Here is a 20,862-nt window from a genome sequence, read left to right as displayed (position 1 = left end):
TAAAAATACCTGATATGAACTTTAATACGTCACGATGTTATGTACCAGTGCTGTAGACTTCACTTGTAACATCTATACACAGATAATAAATAAAGTTACATACTGTGCAGAGGCAAATAGTGGGGATGAGCAATATTTGGTGCAATGACAACCAGGAAACTGCAACTCTCAGCCGGGGATAATGACATGACGAGTGGCTTGTCCCTGATGTGGGGTTTGGAATTGGAACACACTGCTTACAATCGACTGTCATTTACTATTTACAGTTATTATTTGTCCTTAATTCTAATGGGGCCCAAGGTCCAATACCCAGATCGGGCGGCTGTTTATAACCCAATGTACAGTTGTGGCTGTTATAAGTACAACTCACTGTTAACTTCCTATACAATCGATCCACTGCCCCTGACACCATCTTGACTTATTATACACCAGGATTCACTCTAATGTCCTCTAATCCATCTGGATTTATTAGACACCAGGATACAATCTAATGTCCTCTAATCCATCTGGATTTATTAGACACCAGGATACAATCTAATGTCCTCTAATCCATCTGGACTTATTAGACACCAGGATACAATCTAATGTCCTCTAATCCATCTGGACTTGCTGGAAGACACACAAGTGAGGGACAGATTCTTTCATTTATTGTCTAATGATCATCCCACAAAAACTAGGAATCTGCTCCCACTCCTCAACTGTATCTGGCGCTGCTGAAGCATCCGACTGTTTATAGGAAGCTGTGGGAATCTCAATTTAGCGGTGCTAAATATCCACCAATCATGAGATACTGGGAATATTCTACCCCATTCATGAGAAAATCCTGACAAATTAAAATCCAGGATCCCAGGAGATTTTCTGTTGAATTTCTTTTTCTTCAATGCACAGAACTTCGTCTCCGGTTCTCACGTCAATGTCTTTATCCAGACTCAGGCCGCACTCCACTCCGGTTTTTACCGTCTGTACATCGTCCTTGTGGTGTTTCAGTGATGTCAAATACCCTTAACAAAAGAACACAGACGTTAACAACGCATCCCGTTACTGGTCATCTCATTATAAACACACAACTGTAAACACAACTGTAAACACAACTGTAAACACAACTGTAAACACAACTGTAAACACAACTGTAAATACAACTGTAAACACAACTGTAAACACACGCCCCATTAGTACCATTCCATTTACATTTCCTATATTTGTATGTTTATAAACCAATGTTTAGAGCAGGGCCCTCTTTATCCCTTGTATTGCTCCATTATTGTATGCCCTCTGAATGTCTGATGAATATTCCCATCTCATGTAGTGCGCTGCAGAATATGTTGGAGCTTTGCAAATATGTTTTAGGAATAATAACCTTCAGAGGCCCCATATTCACATTCAGTGCCAAATGGACATTCAGCTGGAAGACTGTGCCTGGCATCCCATTCCGTATAATTATTCCTAAACATCCCAAGTTTCAGGGGCAAATTTACTTAAGGTCGAATATCGAGGGTTAGTAGTGGCGAACTAGGGAGTCTAAGTTTTTTTCTTAAAGAGACAGTACTTCAACTATCGAATGGTTGAATAGTCGAACGATTTTTAGTCGAACAATTTTTAGTTGACTTCGGTAGCTTAAGTTTTTTCTTAAAGAGACAGTACTTCGACTATCAAATGGTCGAATAGTGGAACGATTTTTAGTCGAACAATTTTTAGTTGACTTTGGTAGCTTAAGTTTTTTCTTAAAGAGACAGTACTTCGACTATCGAATGGTCGAATAGTCTAACGATTTTTAGTTGACTTCGGTAGCTTTTATGTGGCGAACTAGGGAGTCAAAGTTTTTTCTTAAAGAAACAGTACTTCGACTATCAAATGGTCGAATAGTCGAACGATTTTTAGTTGACTTCGGTAGCTTTTAGTCGAACAATTTTTAGTTGACTTCGGTAGCTTAAGTTTTTTCTTAAAGAGACAGTACTTCGACTATCGAATGGTAGAACGATTTTTAGTTGACTTCGGTAGCTTTTAGGTGGCGAACTAGGGAGTCGAAGTTTTTTCTTAAAGAGACAGTACTTCGACTATCGAATGGTCGAACGATTTTTAGTTCGAATCGTTCGATTCGAAGGTCGAATGTCGAAGTAGCCCATTCGATGGTCGAAGTAGCCACAAAAAAAATTCAAATTGCGAAGTTTTTTCCCACTATTCCTTCACTCGAGCTAAGTAAATGGGCCCCCTCAGTGTCACGTATGATCTCTTGATTAAATATCCACATTCTGCTGCGAGTGTCAGTTATCAGCAGGAGAAACCTCTCCCTAGTCCTATGGGAAACAACATAGTTGATATTAAAGTTCCTTTCTTTCTTTTTGGGTAGAGATCCCATTTAGAGGGAATTGTCCGACTGAGATGAAGCGTTTGTCCCACTGATCATTTGATGGAATTTCCGAGCTAGGGATAACACATACAGGATACTAAATGTTTCAGTGATACAATGAAACCCTCACTGGAATGAAGAATAAATACAGGACCCAAACACGGGCACTTACCTTCCCAAATGATATTTCTGTTACGGATCACTTTACATTTCAGCTTCTTATCCAACATTCCTTTCTGCACCCTACAGCCTGCCACTTGCACCTTCTTCTTTCCAACTGTCACATCAAACGTCGCCAGCACAGAGGCCTCACCTTGTGCAAATGACAGACATTCAGCAAGATACAGCGTCAGCATTATTATTATTATTATTCATATTAAAGAATGACATGGTGGACAAGGAAATAATCAATATGGGGGAATCTCACCTTCCTGCAGGTACAACAGGTACAAAGTAATTTCCAATAGTTCAAAAGGCTATGGCTATATTATGGTGGTGCTCTATCCAGAAACCTTGCTGCTTTACTTGGTTCCCTTGTTACATACGCTGAAAAAATAGGATGGCACACACAAGTAGCAAATGTGCTAAAACCTTAGTGCTTTTATTTCGATCTCCAGATCGAAATAAAAGCACTAAGGTTTTAGCACATTTGCTACTTGTGTGTGCCAACCTATTTTTTCAGCGTATGTAACAACACAAGAAAGAAATGCTTGGCATGCCCAGACTAAAATCCAAAATACGTCCTGGCCTATCAAGCAAACTGATGCCCAAACAGCTTTCCTTGGGCCAAATATCTACAGCATTTACAGTAGCCCCACTGGCCTCTGGCAGAAAATACAGATTGCCAGTGTATGTCCAGCTCTACTCCTGTTTAATAGCAGCCATTCCGGGAGAAGATTTCAGTAAATGTTGCCATTCAAAGTTTTTCTGGGGTGGCCACTGTCCCCCACCAGCTCGGATACCTCCTCGGATGCAAGACTTGTAGGGGTCAAGTTCCCAAAGCAGGTTTCACCCCATTTTTTTGGAATTCAAATTCCAAGAACCATTGCAGCCACACAAAGCAGAGGAGGTGAGATACAGCCCTCCAGCAGATTTTAATGGCACACAAACTGCTAAACAGCTCCTCTGACCTCCCTGGATAACAATCATTATAATCTGCCCCCTAAATGACAGTATAGTGAATAATTGGGCAACATAGTGATTAAAATAACATTTAAACCCATAATCTCCAATAAGGAGAACCTCCCCTTTAAAGGGGTTTTCTTTTAGTATAATATAGAGTGTGATATTCTGAGACAATTTGCATTTGGGTTTTATTTTTTATGGATTTTGAATTATTTAGCTTTTTATTCAGCAGCTCTCCAGTTTGTTATTTCAGTAGTCTGGTTTCTAGGGTCCAAATTCCCCTAGCAACCATGCACTGATATGAATAAGAGACTGGAATATGAATAGGAGAGGCCTGAATAGAAAGATGAGGAATAAAAAGTAACAATAACAATACATTTGTAGCCTTACAGAGTATTTGTTTTTAGATGGGTCAATGATTCCCATTTGAAAGCTGGAAAGTGTCAGAATATTAAAATTAGGGAATCCACTATTTTGGATTTGGCCGAACCCCTGAATCCTTTGCAAAAGATTTGAATTTGCAAATTAGGGGTGGGAAGGGGGAAAACATTTTTTTACTTCCTTGTTTTGTGACTAAAAGTCACACGATCCCCCCCCCCCCCGCCCTCATTCGGCTGGGCATAAGGATTTGGCCGAATCCTGCAGAAAAAGGCAGAATCCCTTTCTGAATCCTGGATTCGGTGCATCCCTCATAAAAAAAAATAACTGTAAAAAATAAATAATGAAGACCAATTGAAATGTTGCTTATAACTGGCCATTCTACAACAAACTAAAAGTTAACGTAAATGTGAAAAGTCATAAAAGAAAGCAAGTGACAAGGCCACCTTTTATATTTTCTTCCAATACCGCAGGCAGCTGACTGCTGAGTTCCTCCTTCAGATCTTCCACTAGATGGTAGATGACTTTATGCAGCTTGATTGGAACCTCCTTTTTGGCCGCCAGTTGCTGCACTGCTTTGTTTGAATTCACATTGAACCCATACACATAGCCTAAAGGGGGAAAGTGACATAATTATCTGCTGTAAATATTCTTATATAATGAGGCAAATGATTACAGAATGCAGCAAAAAGTCGTAAGGTGATCACACACACTGACCATTACTGTCCGGTATCAGCCTGTTTAGATATAGGCACACAGCATGGCCGCCTCTCTATTGTTTCATTAAAGCAAATAGAATTTAGGGCTCTTCTTCGCTTCCCCAAACACTGGGAGATACAATGTATGGGAAGCAAAATTCCTCAACTGACTGATATCCATGGAACAAAGGTATTGGCCAAGATTGCTGCCCCAGCACAGACGTACAAATAATTGAACTGTTTTATTGTGTATACGGGCAGCTTTATAGTCATACACTAAATACACTGCATGCTATTTAAATGTCTCTTTTATCAATTAAACCAATCAGCCACAGAAGTAGTACTCAGCAGTCTGGAACAGCCTATTGGAAGTCAGAGCGCTATGAAGTGAGTGTCAGACCTCCAATCAGATGTCACAATTACAATGTGGCTGTATTTTCTATGTTTATGTACCAGAGCTGAAACCCTTAGCTCCATCTTACTGTATGAAATTACCTTTAAACATCTCAGCGAGCGCAATGTCATTTTCAGAGATATCCCCGACTCCAAAGTGCACTAAATCGAGCTCGCACTGCTCTTCTGCATCGTAAGTGTCTATGATACTGAGAATGGCTTCTACCGACCCATCAACATCGCCTGCAAAAAAATAAAGAAACTCTTAGTGACTGCATAAAGCAGTGTTTTTACACTCTAAATATTATCAGCAAATAATGGACTACCAGAGCTATGGGCACAGGCATGGCCCTGGTCGATTATCTCACGTAATCCTGAAATTTCCCCAAATATACATAGTAAAGAAGGTTGAAAAAAAGACACACGTCCATCAAGATTAACCTAGTTTTTTTTTTTAATCTGCCTAACTGCTAGTTGATCCAGAGGAATACAAAAAAACCCATCTGAACCCTCTCCAAAAATTCCTTCCTGACTCCAAAATGGCAAATCGAAATAGTCCCTGGTTTTTTTTAAAAAAAAACTCTAATGGTTTAATTATGATGAAGGTTTGTGGTGATTGTGTGAAATACCATCCATTTGCGTGGTTCAGTCACTTTCAAGACTTAGGTGACAACTCAAATATTCAAGGAAAAAATGAACCCCAAAATTAGAATAATCAATTCCCACTGATTGTGGGTAAATCTGAGACAGAGAAATTAAACAAGTAAAGTTCGTTATATTCAAAATATTGAATACATGACTCGAATGATATGATTATATGTGAACACCAGCCCCAACCTTTACTAAACGTATCCCTTAGCCTGCCTTGAATATAACAGTTTGGCAGTAAATGGACAGGATATAATTTAGGAAAGGCACCTTTAATAATAAGAGGAAACGTGGGCTTTTCGCTCTGTGACCTCTCTCCAGGCCTGGAGGACATTAGCTGCTTGTTGGCCTTGTACATGGCAGATTTCCGTTGTCTCCAGCTCAAGTTGCTGAAAGTCTCCAGGTTCTTCTTGTAGGCGTCTCGGTGTTCCTTCTGCCTGGCCTCAATCATCTCCATATCCCCAGTTAGTTTCTCCTGCTCTTCCACGTATTTCCTCCAGTCCACCACTTCTCGAGCCCGTTGCTAGAAATTGAAAAGATCATTGTATTTATGCCATTAAAGGACGATTTAAACCCAGAGTCAAGTTAAAAGAGTTGTTTCAATTAACTTTTAGGCGAATGTAGAGAGGGATTTTCCGAGATAAATTGCAATTGGTTTTAATTTTCTTTATTATTTGTGGTTTTTGTGTTATTTAGCTTTTTATTCAGCAGCTCTTCAGTTTGTAATTTCAGCCATCTGGTTGCTAGGGTCCAAATTCCCCTGACAACCATGCACTGATTTGGATAAGAGACTGAGATATGAATAGGAAAGGCCTGAACAGAAAGAGGAGTAATATAAAGTTGCAATAACAATAAATGTGTAGCCTTACACAGCATTTGTTTTTTAGATGGGGTCAGTGAAAGCTGAAAAGAGTCAGAGGAAAAAGGCAAACAATTCAAAAATGATAAATAATGAAGACCAATTGAAATATCGATTTGAATTAGCCATTTTATAACATACTAAAAGTGTACTTAAAGCAGAACCACCCTTTAATGTATACAGCCGTATTATGTGATCTTCACTGATCACACAGACCAAAGCTTTACCTCTGTCTCTACTTCCAGGATTTCATCCCCGGCAGACGGCAGATCTTTCCAGCCGACAATCTCCACGGGTGTGCTGGGGCCCGCCTGGTTTAAAGACTTGTTGTTCTCATCAAACATTAAGCGAACCTTTGCCCAGGTTTTACCCGCTACCAACACGGCGCCCTTTTTAAGCGTTCCTCTCTGCACTATGGCCGTGGTCACTGGACTAAAGTTTAACGAAAGCAAAACAGAATAAACGGTAACGGTTATATCCTGGCAGGGAAACGTAATGCAAAAAGAGCACAAAATATTTACCCTTTCCCCTTGTCCGTACGACACTCTATAACAGTTCCCTCCACTAGGCCTGTGGGGTCGGCTTTTAGCTCCAACATTTCTGACAAAGTGACTGTGGCTTCTGCCAATGCCTGCAAGTTGTGCCCCTATAGAAACACAGACATGTATTATTTACACTCCCTAAGCTTTCAGTTAGCAGTGGGATAGGGGTTGTTCAGCAACTGCTAGTAGGATGTACAGAGGGACATTCTGAGACAATTTGCAATTGGTTTTCATTTTTTATTATTTGTGGTTTTTGACCACATTGATTTGAATAAGAGACTGGAATATGAATAGGAGAGGCCTGAATAGAAAGATGAGGGATAAAAAGTAACAATAACAATACATTTGTAGCCTTACAGAGCATTTGTTTTTTTTAGATGGGGTCACTGACCCTCATTTGAAAACTGGAAAGAGTCAGAAGAAGGCGGAAAATAATTCAAAAACTATAAAAAATATATAATGAAGACCAATTGTAAGTTGCTTAGAATTGTCCATTCTATAACACACCAACATACTAGTTGACGCAAAGGTGAACTACCCCTCTAAATGCAGAATTGACTTCAGTGAATGCCCAGATCATACCTTTAGTGCAGAGATGTGAATAGCCTGGATATCCCCCCCGAACTCCTCGCACACTATATCATGGGACAGCAGCTCCTTCTTTACTTTCTCAGGGTCGGCTTCAGGTTTATCACACTTGTTTATGGCGAGGATAATAGGGACTGTGAGGAACAGAAGTAAAATCACATTACACAGAAACAAACTGTTGCACCCAAGCTGCTCTTTCATGTACGACACCCAGGCAAAGACATTAGCTTTAGACATAAACAGCTTTTATCTTGATGGTTTTAAAGGAGAACTAAAGCCTAAGAACTAAAGAAGTAGGTAGAAATGTTGTAACATGATGTTTTGTGCTTCTGTACCAGCCCAAGGCAACCACAGCCCTTTAGCAGTAAAGATCTGTGTCTCCAAAGATGCCCCAGTAGCTCCCCATCTTCTTTTCTGCTGATTCACTGATTCACATGCTCTGTGCTGCTGTCACTTACTGAGCTTAGGGGGCCACTCACAATATACAGTACACATAGAATAGAAATGTCACAATATAAGGCTGATTAGTAATTAATACACATAATTACTACATGGCAGCACAGAAACCAGTGCAATTAGCATAAGAATTGAATAATCAGCAAACCGGTAGCATCAGCTTATATTACAGCCAGGGAAGCTCATTTTCTGCTGCTGGATAATTAGTGACGAGCCCTAAGCTTAGCTTCTCAACAGCCAATCAGAGCCCACTGAGCATGTGAGTGTCACAGACACTTTCCAAGATGGTGACCCCCTGTGACAAGTTTGAAGTCCTGGATCATTGCTGCTATTGACAAGCTCAAACTTTAGCCTCGTGCAATAAGTTCACTATATATAATATGATATATTTAACCACATCCGTGTTTAGGGTTTAGTTTTCCTTTAATAAGGTGAAGTGTAACGACTTGCAAGTATTACCTTTCGCATTCTTGGCGTGTTGTATGGACTCAGTGGTCTGTTTCATAACTCCATCCTCTGCTGCCACCACCAGTATAACAATATCTGTGACATTCGCTCCTCTGGCTCGTATCGCTGAGAAAGCTGCGTGTCCTGGAGTGTCCAGAAAGGTTATCTTCTCTCCTGAAGGTAAATGAACTGGAGGAACACACAAGTACAATTAGTCCTTAACCAATACTCACATTAACTCACACACTGACATAGGAGTGACTATAACAGGACTGTTTATTTCTGCATCGGGTGATGGTTCAGTAAATGCTTTAGATTGTAAGCTCTTGTGAGCAGGGTCCTACCGTCTCCTAATAATATCCAAATGGAACTATGCATCTGTTCTGGAGAAATGTGTATCTGTGTATATCAACAGTTAGTTCCTGTATTTGTGTCCTATTATATAAATGATAATAAATGGGATAAAACATAATAGCCAAGCAAAAGGGAATGTGCAGTGGTGCATGGGGTTATCCAATAACAAGGAGAGCAGTGAGTAGGGGCTGTTATAGTGTATGTAGCAATGTGAAAGTGCAGCCTGATAACAGGTAACTGTATAACAAATGTACAAGTGAGTCTGTAAAGGTATTGCTGTAAGCTCAGTATAATACACCAGTAAGTTACAGTCTTACCATTAAATGCGCCGATGTGCTGGGTTATACCTCCCGCTTCCATTGCGGCCACTTGGGTTTTTCTCAGCTGATCGAGCAGCGTTGTTTTCCCATGGTCAACATGCCCCATTATTGTAACTACAGGAGGTCTGGGAATCAGTACAGCTGGATCTGCAGGGGCTCTAAATCAGGAATATAGAGAATTTAGCCTCAGAACAGGTAATGAAGTGTAATATTACAGCTTATGTTATCTGGAACAAACCGTACGAAGCCCTTTCCCTCATAAACTAATGACATTAATCAGTACAGGTATGGGACCTGTTATCCAGAATGCTGTTCCTTTAAATGAAACTTCTTTTCCTCTAGTCTGAAGGGGAGGCCTCTGGTACGTGATTCTCTTTATGGGTAAAAAGGTCCCCTGCTATTTGTCTATAATGTCCTCTAATGTACTTGTAAAGTCTAATCATGTCCCCTCACAAGCGCCTTTTTTCCCCCAGAGAAAACAACCCCAACCTTGTCAGTCTCCCCTCATAATTTAACTCTTCCCTCCTTCTAACCAGTTTAGTTGCACTTAGTCTCTGCACTCTCTCCAGCTCATTTATATCCCTCTTAAGGACTGGAGTCCAAAACTGCCCCCATACTCCAGATGAGGCCTCACCAGGGACCTATAAAGAGACACAATTATGTTTCATCCCTTGAGTTAATGCCCTTTTTTATACAAGAACTTTATTTGCTTTAGCAGCCACAGAATGACACTGCCCAGAATTAGACAACGTGTTATCTACAAAGACCCCAAGATATTTAAGGAAACTCCCAACACACTGCCATTTAGTGTATAACTTGCATTTATATTATTTTTGCCAAAGTGCATAACCTGCATTTATCAACATTGAACCTCATTTTCCAGTTTGCTGCCCAGTTTTCCAGTTTAGACAAATGACTGTGCAAAGTGGCAGCATCCTGCATGGAACCTATAGTTCTGCACAATTTAGTATCATCTGCAAAAATAGAAACAGTACTTTCAATGGCCACCTCCAGGTCATTAATAAACAAGTTGAAAAGCAAGGGACCTAGTACAGAGCCCTGCGGTACTCCACTAACAACACTGGTCCAATTAGAAAATGTTCCATTTACCACCACTCTTTGTAGTCTATCTTTTAGCCAGTTCTCTATCCAGGTACATCACAAGTAAATAAGTAAATCACATCCACTGCCATCCCAGAATCGAGGTCCCTGCTCACCTTCTCATAAAAAGAAATTAAGTTAATCTGGCAAGATCTATTACACATAAAACCATGCTGGCACACACTCATAGTATTATGATTTGCTATAAAGTCTTATCTGTTATTAAACACTTCAAAAAGCTTTCCTACCACTGACATCAGACTAACTGGCCTATAGTTTTGAGGCTGAGAACGGGATCCCTTTTTGAATAGAGGCACCACATTAGCAATTCGCCAGTCTCTCGGCACTATGCCAGATCTTAATGAATACTGAAAAATTAAGTAAAGAGGATTGGCAATCACAGAGCTAAACTCGCTAATTACCCTGGGATGAATACCATCTGGCCCCGGACCTTTGTTAATCTTAACATGTTCTAGTCTCTTTTGAATTTCCTCATGTGTGAACCATGCGTCATTAGTTGTATTACTAGAATTGGGACTATTAAGAAGGAAACCTTCATTTACTGGTTCCTCATTTGTGTAGACAGATGAAAAATATGAGTTCAGAATCTGCAATTTTATTTTGTTTTCATCAACCAGCTGACCCCACTCTGATACTAAAGGTCCCACCCCTTCCTGCTTCATTTTTTTTACTATCTGTTTTATTATTACACAGAAAAAGGAAATAATTTTTAAAAATTTGGATAAAATGGAGTCTATGGGAGACGGCCTTTCTGTAATTCTGAGCTTTCTGGATAACAGATGCCATACCTGTACATTTATAATTGGCAAACCAATCCACTCTATGTACAACCAGTGTTCCAGTCATTACCTTTTCATGGCGTCCTTGTTTTCTCGAATTTTTTCTTCTTTTATTTTTGCGTATTTAAACTTCATGCCGGATTTCTTAATGGCTTCCTTTATCCACTGCTCGCTCAGGACAGAAGTTTCGTCTAAAGCTTCCAAATCCAGATCAGTATGGAGAAGGGCTTCGTACACGTGCTCTAAACAGCAAGAAATGAGATATATATATATATATATATATATATATATATATATATATATATATATATATATATATATATATATATATATATATATATATATATATATATATAAATAAAAATCCTTCTGCCCGGCCAAAACAAATCCAAATTTGCATATGCAAATTATTGGTGGGGAGGGAAATGACTTTGTCACAAAACAAGGAAGTAAAAAATGTTTTCCCCATCTCATTTGCATATGCAAATTAGGATTCGGATTGGGTTCGGTATTCCCGCAGAATCTTTCGCGAAGGATTCTGGGGTTCGGCCGAATCCAAAATAGTGGATTCGGTGCATCCCTAATATATATAGGTGCCAATGCCTAGCGCAGCACATTTAGGGTGGCAGCCCACAGATGCCTTTATATGAAAAATAATCTACAGATAAATTTGGCAGAAGTCGAAGTGGGTGGTCCGGTTTGGTGCCTTGAATATGGAAGACTCTATAATTAGGGAGGCAGAGAATGCAGAATGTCTGGATACAGCCAAATACTGAATGGTCCAAGTGAGAAGACCCAAATCTGAACCCTGATCATCATGAACAAAAAACTGCCCCTTTCAGTTGCTCTAAAGTCACATGACCCACCTGTGTCCTTATTCATGGCTCTGGCAAGATCTGCGACGGTCATATTGTTCCATATCTCCACCTCCTGCTTTTCTTGCTTCTCTTTGATTGGCGACAATTTGTGTTTTTTAAAAGATTTTCCCTGAAAGCAAAACACGAAAGCAGGTAAGAACACAACGAATTCCATTTTTCAGTAAATATTTGAATAAAGGGAAAATAGCCAAGTCACTGGAGAATTCGGATGCCGCCATGGCTACAGTGATAACTAGCCAATGAAAAGGATTCTGCAGACAACTTGAAGTTTAAAATTCCAGTCTACGATTATCCGGAAACCCATGTTATTCAGAAAGCTCCAAATTGCAGAAAGACCGTCATAGACTCCATTTTATCAAAATAATCCACATTTTTAGAAAGGATTTCCTTTTTCTGTGTAATAATAAAACAGTCGCTTGTACTTGATCCCAACTAAGATATAATTAATCCTTATTGGAGGCAAAACCAGCCTATTGAGTTTATTTATTGTTTATATGATTTTCTAGGAGACTTAAGGTATGAAGATCCAAATTATGGAAAGATCTGTTATCCAGAAAACCCCAGGTCCCAAGCATTCTGAGTAACAGGTCCCATACCTGTAATAATTAAACAGTCGCTTGTATTTGATCCCAACTACTTATTGGAGAGAAAACCAGCTTATTGGGTTTATTTAAAGGGATACTGTCATGGGAAAAAAAAATAATTTCAAAATGAATCAGTTAATATTGCTGCTCCAGCAGAATTCTGCAATGAAATCCATTTCTCAAAAGAGCAAACTGATTTTTTTATATTCCATTTTGAAATCTGACATGGGGCTAGTCATATTGTCAATTTCCCAGCTGCCCCAAGTCATGTGACTTGTGCTCTGATAAACTTCAATCACTCTTTACGGCTGTACTGCAAGTTGGAGTGATATCACCCCTCCCTCCCCCCCAGCAGCCAAACAACAGAACAATGGGAAGGTAACCAGATAGCAGTTCCCTAACACAAGATAACAGCTGCCTGGTAGATCTAAGAACAACACTCAATAGTAAAAACCCATGTCCCACTGAGACACATTCAGTTACATTGAGAAGGAAAAACAGCAGCCTGCCAGAAAGCATTTCTCTCCTAAAGTGCAGGCACAAGTCACATGACTGGGGGCAGCTGGGAAATTGACAATATGTCCAGCCCCATGACAGATTTCAAAATTGAATATAAAAAAATCTGTTTGCTCTTTTGATAAATGGATTTCAGTGCAGAATTCTGCTGGAGTAGCACTATTAACTGATTCATTTTGAAAAAAAACATGTTTTCCGATGACAGGATTCCTTTAATGTTTAAACTAATTTTAAACAGACAAAGTATTGAGATCCAAATTATGGAAAGAGCCCTTATCTGGAAAACCCCATGTTCCAAACATTCTGGATAACGGGTCCCATAGCTGTACTTGAGATGAGCAACAAATATGAATGAAATAACAGACACTACCTGTTTGGAGGACAAACAGCGATACTGTGAGAGTGCAGCACCCAGGAAGGTGTGTGTTTGGCAGCAGGGTGGGCACAATTGGGGGGAGCACTGGGCAAATCTCCATGTTGTCCTGATACTGGGGCGGCCCAGGGAGTGCAATTTCCTACAGGAGACGTGAAACTGAAGCAACTGTTCCAACTGCACAAACACATTCCTGTTCATTTTCCTGTTGGGGAAGAAGCACAGACAATAAAGACATTAAACTCCGTTCATTTGTTAAAGGGGATGTACAGACATGATATATATATATATATATATATATATAAAGTGATGGTATAGAAAGGGAGAACAGGGATTTTATGTATAAATAAAAACTGCAGTGTGATACAGACTGGCCTGTGCTGAGCAATGACACGATTTACTGGTCTTCCTGTTCTTACATTATTCTAACCCGGCTATGAAAGAGAATATGATCGTGTGTAAAGCTAAATGCTGAATATTAAGTTAATTAACTGTCTAAATGCTGAATGTTAAGCTAATTAGTGTCTTATTTATGCATTTCAAGGGACGGCTCATCTTTCACTTAACTTTTAGTATGTTATCATATGGCTAATTCTGCAACTTTTCCATTGGCCTTCATTTTTTATAGTTTTATTTGCCTCTTTCCAGCTTTCAAATGGGGGTCACTGACCCCATCTAAAAAACAAAAGCTCTGTAAGGCTACAGATTTATTGTTATTGCTACTTTTTATTCCTCACCTTTCTATTCAGGCCTCTCCTATTCATATTCCAGTCTCTTATTCACATCAGTGCATAGTTGCTAGGGGAATTTGGACCCTAGCAACCGGACAACTAGAATTACAAACTGGAGAGCTGCTGAATAAAAAGATAAATAAGCCAAAAACCACAAATAATAAAAACCAATTGCAAATGGTCTCAGAATATCCCTCTGTACATCTGATTAACAGTTAATTTAAAGGGGAACAACCCCACGAATGTATAAAGAGGGGGGACAGTAAAGGGCAATTAATATGAAAGAGGAAATTGTAGAAATAAAACAACAGAATGATACAGAATGGCCTGTGCTGAGTAATTCCATTATTAAATGATCATTTCTTCTTTGTTTAATGTTTATTTAATTCTGTTTCCTGTTCTACAATTATTTTTGCTTGAAATGAAAGGATAGTGGTTGTCAGGGTCGGTGACCCCGGTTACCAAGTAAACTCTGCACAAGGCAGAGGTGGGCTGGTCCCTGTACTTAACTACAGCTCTCATAGAGAGGCATTAAGTCTCAGTTCTGTACTGTACACAAAGGAAATCCAGCGCGACCCCTGAGAACCCAACGAGCCGAGCCCTGACTGAGAGGAGACTGAGAGGAGAGTAGAGCCGCCGGTAGGACACACAGAGCTCAGAGAGTGAGGCGAGGGGGCGGGGCTGAGAGTGACTGACAGGACAATTGAATGACGGGGCGGCGGACACTCGAGTTGAGACAGACACGGGCCGCGCTGCACTTGGAACACGAGAGACTCGCCCCCTCCCCGGTCCCGGCATTGACTTTACCTTTCTAAAGATTCCGGCAGAACATGCTGACCCCTAATCCTAGTCACGTGACCCGCCGGCAGCGAATCCAACACTCGTACCCGTAGGGGCGGAGCTGCGCATGTCTTGAAGTTACCATCCGCCATCTTTGTTATGGTTGGCGCTCAAATAGGGGCAAGGCGTGATACAAAGTGGGCGTGTCATTGTGACAGGAGACTCAGGCTGAGGTACAGCTGTGATGTGCGGCCTTCAGACTGTGGGGGAGCTCAGTGCAACTAAAGCTGAGGGGTTACACGTCAAAAATAGCGGCTTTTGCTTATTACTAGACTTCCTCTATTAGGGACACTCAGTCCAATCTCTCCTCAGCACCAATGAGCAATGTGTGTCACAGTTGACGCGTGTCAATAAAGTTTTGTTGAGAAAAGAAAAAAAAAGTTCCCTCCCTCCCCAGTGTCAGTGAGAGAGTCAGTAGCGGCTCCCGGGACTCAGTGAGTAGAATGGCCGGGGATTTGCGACAGGAGCTTCTCGCTTATCTGCACGAGCTCGACATCCGGCCTGTGTGCGCCGAACACCCTGAGGTGAGTGTGTGACAGGAATAGAATTAGGGGGAGGGGCAACTACTGAATTAACACAAATGCTGCTGGGCCCACACTCACTGACTGACACTCACTAACTCACTCAACTGACACTCACTGATTGACACTCACTCACTATCCACCCGCCGTCTCATTCTCACTCCCCATTCAAACGGCCCACCGGGTCCCTCTCCATTTGATGAAAAATTAGCCACGTGTCACTGACGTATTGACAGCTGCAGCGTCACCGAGCGTCAGCCCTTGGGATTCTGGGACTTGTAGTTCAGCTGCAGTTGCTCAGTATCATTAGCCAAAGCCTCCCCAACACCTGCACTAATGCTATTGTTTTATATGAACTGTTATTAGTCTGATGTAGAGAGGGATATTCTGAGACTATTTGTAATTGGTTTTCATTTTTTTTATTATTTGTGGTTTTTGACTTATTTAGCTTTTTATGCATCAGCTCTCCAGTTTGTCATTTCAGCCATCTGGTTGCTAGGGTCCATATTCCCCTAGCAACCATGCACTGATTTGAATAAGAGACTGGAATATGAATAGGAGAGGCCTGAATAGAAAGAGGAGGAATAAAAAGTAACAATAACAATACATTTGTAGCCTTACAGAGTATTTGTTTTTTAGATGGGGTCAGTGACCCCCATTTAAAAAGCTGGAAAGCGTCAGAAGAAGGAGGCAAATCATAAAAAAAAAAAAATGAAGGCCAATTGAAAAATTGCTTAGAATTAGCCATCCTATAACATACAAAAATAACTTTAATAAGTAAATCCAGGATACATCCGAGCTGCTGTCCCTGTATCCTTGGTGAGGGTTGCTGGGAGTTACAGCTGAGAGTTACAGTAGTCTAGACGTGATATAATGAGAGAGTGAATAAGAATTTTGGCAGCATCTTGGGTGATAAATGATGGTATTTTGGAGATGTTCCTTAGGTGGAAGTGACATGATTTAATAAGTGACTGGATATGAGGAGTGAATGACAGGGCAGAATCTAGGATAAGCCCAAGGCACCGGGCCTGGGGAGAGGGGGTGATAGTGGAATTGTTAACTATGATGGATACTTCCGGGATGTTACTGGTGTTAGTTGGAGGAAAGAGAAACATTTCAGTTTTAGAGAGGTTTAATTTAAGGTAGTGTTGCCACATCCAGGTAGAGATAGCGGACAGACAGGAGGAGACAGAGTAGGAGTTCTGGGTTGAGATCAGGAGATGAGAGATAGATCTGAGTATCATAAGCACGTAAATGGGATTCGCTGGTGACAAATACATAGATCTATTATTATAATAAACTTCTTTTTGCTTTAATTTACTGCCTCTTTGTGGAACTCCTGAGAGTGCCATCACTGTTAATAATCTATTTGTATAATTTGCAGCCTATAATTTGCTCTCTCTCTCAGCCGAAACGTCAGCGATTGTCCACAAATAAAAATACATTTATTTCTTCTAAGACCTGCAAGTGCGATCTCTATCATCCCTTTTACATTCATTTTTATCGAGGACTGCACCCAGGCATATGTGACTCCATTAACGTGAGTGCCGGATATATACAGTGGTGTGAAAAACTATTTGCCCCCTTCCTGATTTCTTATTCTTTTGCATGTTTGTCACACTTAAATGTTTCTGCTCATCAAAAACCGTTAACTATTAGTCAAAGATAACATAATTGAACACAAAATGCAGTTTTTAAATGAAGGTTTACGTTATTAAGGGAGAAAAAAAACTCCAAATCTACATGGGCCTGTGTGAAAAAGTGATTGCCCCCCTTGTTAAAAAATAACTTAACTGTGGTTTATCCCACCTGAGTTCAATTTCAAAGGTTATAAAGCCATTTCTAAAGCTTTGGGACTCCAGCGAACCACAGTGAGAGCCATTATCCACAAATGGCAAAAACATGGAACAGTGGTGAACCTTCCCAGGAGTGGCCGGCCAACAAAAATGACCCCAAGAGACAACTCATCCGAGAGGCCACAAAAGACCCCAGGACAACATCTAAAGAACTGCAGGCCTCACTTGCCTCAATTAAGGTCAGTGTTCACGACTCCACCATAAGAAAGAGACTGGGCAAAAACGGCCTGCATGGCACATTTCCAAGGCGCAAACCACTTTTAAGCAAAAAGAACATTAAGGCTCGTCTCAATTTTGCTAAAAAACATCTCAATGATTGCCAAGACTTTTGGGAAAATACCTTGTGGACCGACGAGACAAAAGTTGAACTTTTTGGAAGGTGCGCTTCCCGTTACATCTGGCGTAAAAGTAACACAGCATTTCAGAAAAAGAACATCATACCAACAGTAAAATATGGTGGTGGTAGTGTGATGGTCTGGGGTTGTTTTGCTGCTTCAGGACCTGGAAGACTTGCTGTGATAGATGGAACCATGAATTCTACTGTCTACCAAAAAATCCTGAAGGAGAATGTCCGGCCATCTGTTCGTCAACTCAAGCTGAAGCGATCTTGGGTGCTGCAGCAGGACAATGACCCAAAACACACCAGCAAATCCACCTCTGAATGGCTGAAGAAAAACAAAATGAAGACTTTGGAGTGGCCTAGTCAAAGTCCTGACCTGAATCCTATTGAGATGTTGTGGCATGACCTTAAAAAGGCGGTTCATGCTAGAAAACCCTCAAATAAAGCTGAATTACAACAATTCTGCAAAGATGAGTGGGCCAAAATTCCTCCAGAGCGATGTAAAAGACTCGTTGCAAGTTATCGCAAACGCTTGATTGCAGTTATTGCTGCTAAGGGTGGCCCAACCAGTTATTAGGTTCAGGGGGCAATTACTTTTTCACACAGGTTTGGATTTCTTTTCTCCCTAAATAATAAAAACCCTCATTTAAAAACTGCATTTTGTGTTTACTTGTGTTATCTTTGACTAATAGTTAAATGTGTTTGATGATCAGAAACATTTTGTGTGACAAACATGCAAAAGAATAAGAAATCAGGAAGGGGGCAAATAGTTTTTCACACCACTGTATACATAGTCCAACCTAGTGCACTCACAATACTCTCTGCTGCATGTGCCTGGGTGCTGGTCTAATAATAGTATTACTTACAAATATCCAATAACCGCACTCCAGGAACTCTATAAGTGAGAAAAATTAAAGTGATTTATTTCAACGTTTCGGCTCCTTTGCTATGGCCGTCTTTAGGATGTGTCCTGAAGACGGCCCCAGTTAAAGGAGCAGAAATGTTAAATAAATCACTTTAATTTTCTCACTTATAAAGTTCCTGGAGTGCGGTATGTATGTATGTATGTGTGTGTGTGTGTGTATATATAAATATATATATATATATATATATATATATATATATAATATATTTGCCTTTAAACAACAATTTCAATTCTCTGCACTGGTGTGTGTGTGTGTGTGTATATATAACGTGAGTATATAGTGTGATTACCTGTTGCAGGTGTTTACGGTGGAGGAGATGATGCCGCACGTTCAGCACTTGGGAGGAGCTCACAGCAAGAACCTGTTCTTAAAGGACAAGAAGAAGAAAGGTTTGTGGTTGGTGTCGGTTCTACACGACAGACAAGTGAATCTCAACGATTTGGCCAAAAAGCTGAATTTGGGCAGTGGGAACCTCCGGTTTGCGGATGAGGCTTCGATGCTGGAGAAACTGAAAGTCGGCCAAGGCTGCGCCACCCCCCTCGCCCTCTTCTGTGACAGGGGAGACGTGCAGTTTGTGCTGGACGCCCAGTTCTTGGAAGGAGAGTACGAGCGAGTTTATTTCCATCCCATGACAAACGCAGCCACCCTGGGAATGACGCCCCAAGAATTTGTCACTTTTCTGAAAAAAACTGGACACGACCCCATAATTATTCACTTTGATTGATAAACAAGTGTTAATAACTCTTAAATTGGCCATAGACGTAGAGATCCGCTCGCTTGGTGATGTCAGCAAACGAGCGGATCCCTCCCTAAATTGACACATTGAAGTGAGTGATATTGGGCTGATCCGATTGTGGGCCCTAGGGTCCAACGATCGGATCACAATATATCCGAAACGGGCGATCAGATGGTCAGGTGACCCCACACACGGGCCAATAAGCCACTGACTCGGTCTGTCACAGCTTTTATCTGCCCGTGTATGGGGGCCTTTATACTGAACCCACAGCTGGTTATAGACAAATACAAGATCCTCTGCACTCAACCCATCATCAATATATTTAAGACATTGAGACATTTTGTGCCTTAAGCTGCTAAATAATGACTTACCCTTTAGCTGAATATATAGTGGTGCCGAGCCACAAGGTCCCGACTGGAGCGTCGCCTCCTCCTTTTCAGCATTAGTTCAGTGAATTGGGCTTGTGTCATACATAGACATAATGTTCTGCACACCCCCTGGTCATTCATAAAGTATTAGCCACATCAAACATAGCTTGAGGTGAGTGTCCCCCAAATAGATTATTGTGTCATCTGCGTACAATTCTATACGTTTTTCCCATTGCCCAATATTCCATCCCTAAATTGTAGGGTGACGCCTAATCTCGTAGTCCAATTTTAAGTACATTTTTAGTTGCTCTATAAGCCTATAATTCTATTGTTACTTTTATTACTTATCTTTTTGTTCAGGCCTCTCCAGTTCATCTTCCTGGTTGCTGGGTAAATTGGACCCTAGTAACCAGACAGTTGCCTGAATTCCAAACTGCTGAACAAAAAGCCAATTTTATAGGTTATGTACCCCTTTAAAAAAGCTGCTAAGGGTTACCATTATAAGGAGGGAGACAATCATCCCAAAATATCATTGTTTTTATTGATTCTACTTTATGCACTTCTACACGCGGAGCACGTTTTGTTAATAAATAAGTCCAATTCCAAACTTGCACTGGGTTTCCTTCTTTTGTTCTGCTGGATTAGTCGGTAATTAGGGATGCACCGAATCCAGGATTCGGTTTGGGATTTGGTCAGGATTGAGCCTTTTTCAGCAGGATTCACATTCGGCCGAATCCTTGTATGTGGCTGTATCGAATTTGCATATGTAAATTAGTGGGCAGATTTATCAATGGTCGAAGTGAATTTTTGAATTAAAAAAACTTCGAATTTCAAAGTAATTTTTGGGTACTTCGACCATCGAATAGGCCAAATTTTAATTTGACTCGAATTGAAAATACTTTGAATATTCGACCATTCGAAAATCAAAGTACTGTCTCTTTAAAAAACTTTTCCACCTTAAACCTGCCGAATTGCTATGTTAGCCTATGGGGACCTCCTAAAAACCCATAGTCAACGTTTGGTTACGTTTTTAGAAGTCAAAGGTTGTTTTTTTTTTAAAATAGTTTGATCGATCAATTAAATCGTTCTATTCAAACGATTTCTACAATCGATCGCAAACAGCTGAATTTAAACAAA

General features: G+C 40.5%; 2 protein-coding genes across 5 annotated transcripts; one reads left to right on the top strand and one right to left on the bottom strand.

The window, feature by feature from the left end:
• On the bottom strand, positions 1-15,070 carry mtif2.L (mitochondrial translational initiation factor 2 L homeolog). 4 transcript variants are annotated; one of them, XM_041562435.1, is made up of 14 exons: positions 14,946-15,070; positions 13,405-13,612; positions 11,923-12,043; positions 11,127-11,298; positions 9,153-9,313; positions 8,494-8,670; positions 7,573-7,712; positions 6,970-7,094; positions 6,676-6,880; positions 5,860-6,112; positions 5,044-5,184; positions 4,297-4,461; positions 2,520-2,660; positions 1-1,001 (listed from the first exon to the last, which is right to left on the bottom strand). In XM_041562435.1, the coding sequence occupies exons 1-14, from the start codon at positions 15,068-15,070 to the stop codon at positions 832-834; spliced, it is 2,304 nt and encodes a 767-aa protein (XP_041418369.1). In that variant the 3' UTR covers positions 1-831. The 4 variants fall into 4 exon arrangements, with proteins under 4 accessions (XP_041418369.1, XP_018118003.2, XP_041418370.1 ...); XM_018262514.2 differs by lacking the exon at positions 14,946-15,070 and adding an exon at positions 14,694-14,889; XM_041562436.1 differs by lacking the exon at positions 14,946-15,070 and adding an exon at positions 14,649-14,669.
• A 65-nt stretch (positions 15,071-15,135) lies between these two features.
• prorsd1p.L (prolyl-tRNA synthetase associated domain containing 1, pseudogene L homeolog) lies at positions 15,136-20,335 on the top strand. The gene is given in 2 exon segments (NM_001091385.1): positions 15,136-15,502; positions 18,920-20,335. Coding segments are annotated over 2 exon segments (507 nt in total). The 5' UTR covers positions 15,136-15,421; the 3' UTR covers positions 19,346-20,335.
• The last annotated feature ends 527 nt before the right edge of the window (positions 20,336-20,862 follow it).

Source organism: Xenopus laevis, chromosome 5L (genome assembly GCF_017654675.1).
Source record: "Xenopus laevis strain J_2021 chromosome 5L, Xenopus_laevis_v10.1, whole genome shotgun sequence".
Lineage (NCBI taxonomy): Eukaryota > Metazoa > Chordata > Amphibia > Anura > Pipidae > Xenopus > Xenopus laevis.
The sequence above is the reverse complement of the archived record's forward strand: the minus strand, read 5'-3'. Positions and strand labels throughout refer to the sequence as shown.

Excerpts from the sequence above, each read along its gene's own strand:
- mtif2.L (XM_041562435.1), bottom strand. The coding sequence starts at position 15,070 with ATGGCGGATGGTAACTTCAAGACATGCGCAGCTCCGCCCCTACGGGTA. Across the intron at positions 6,881-6,969 it reads CGTACGGACAAGGGGAAAGG|TCCAGTGACCACGGCCATAG; the intron begins GTAAATATTTTG and ends GTTAAACTTTAG. Across the intron at positions 1,002-2,519 it reads CAGAAATATCATTTGGGAAG|GGTATTTGACATCACTGAAA; the intron begins GTAAGTGCCCGT and ends TCTTTTGTTAAG.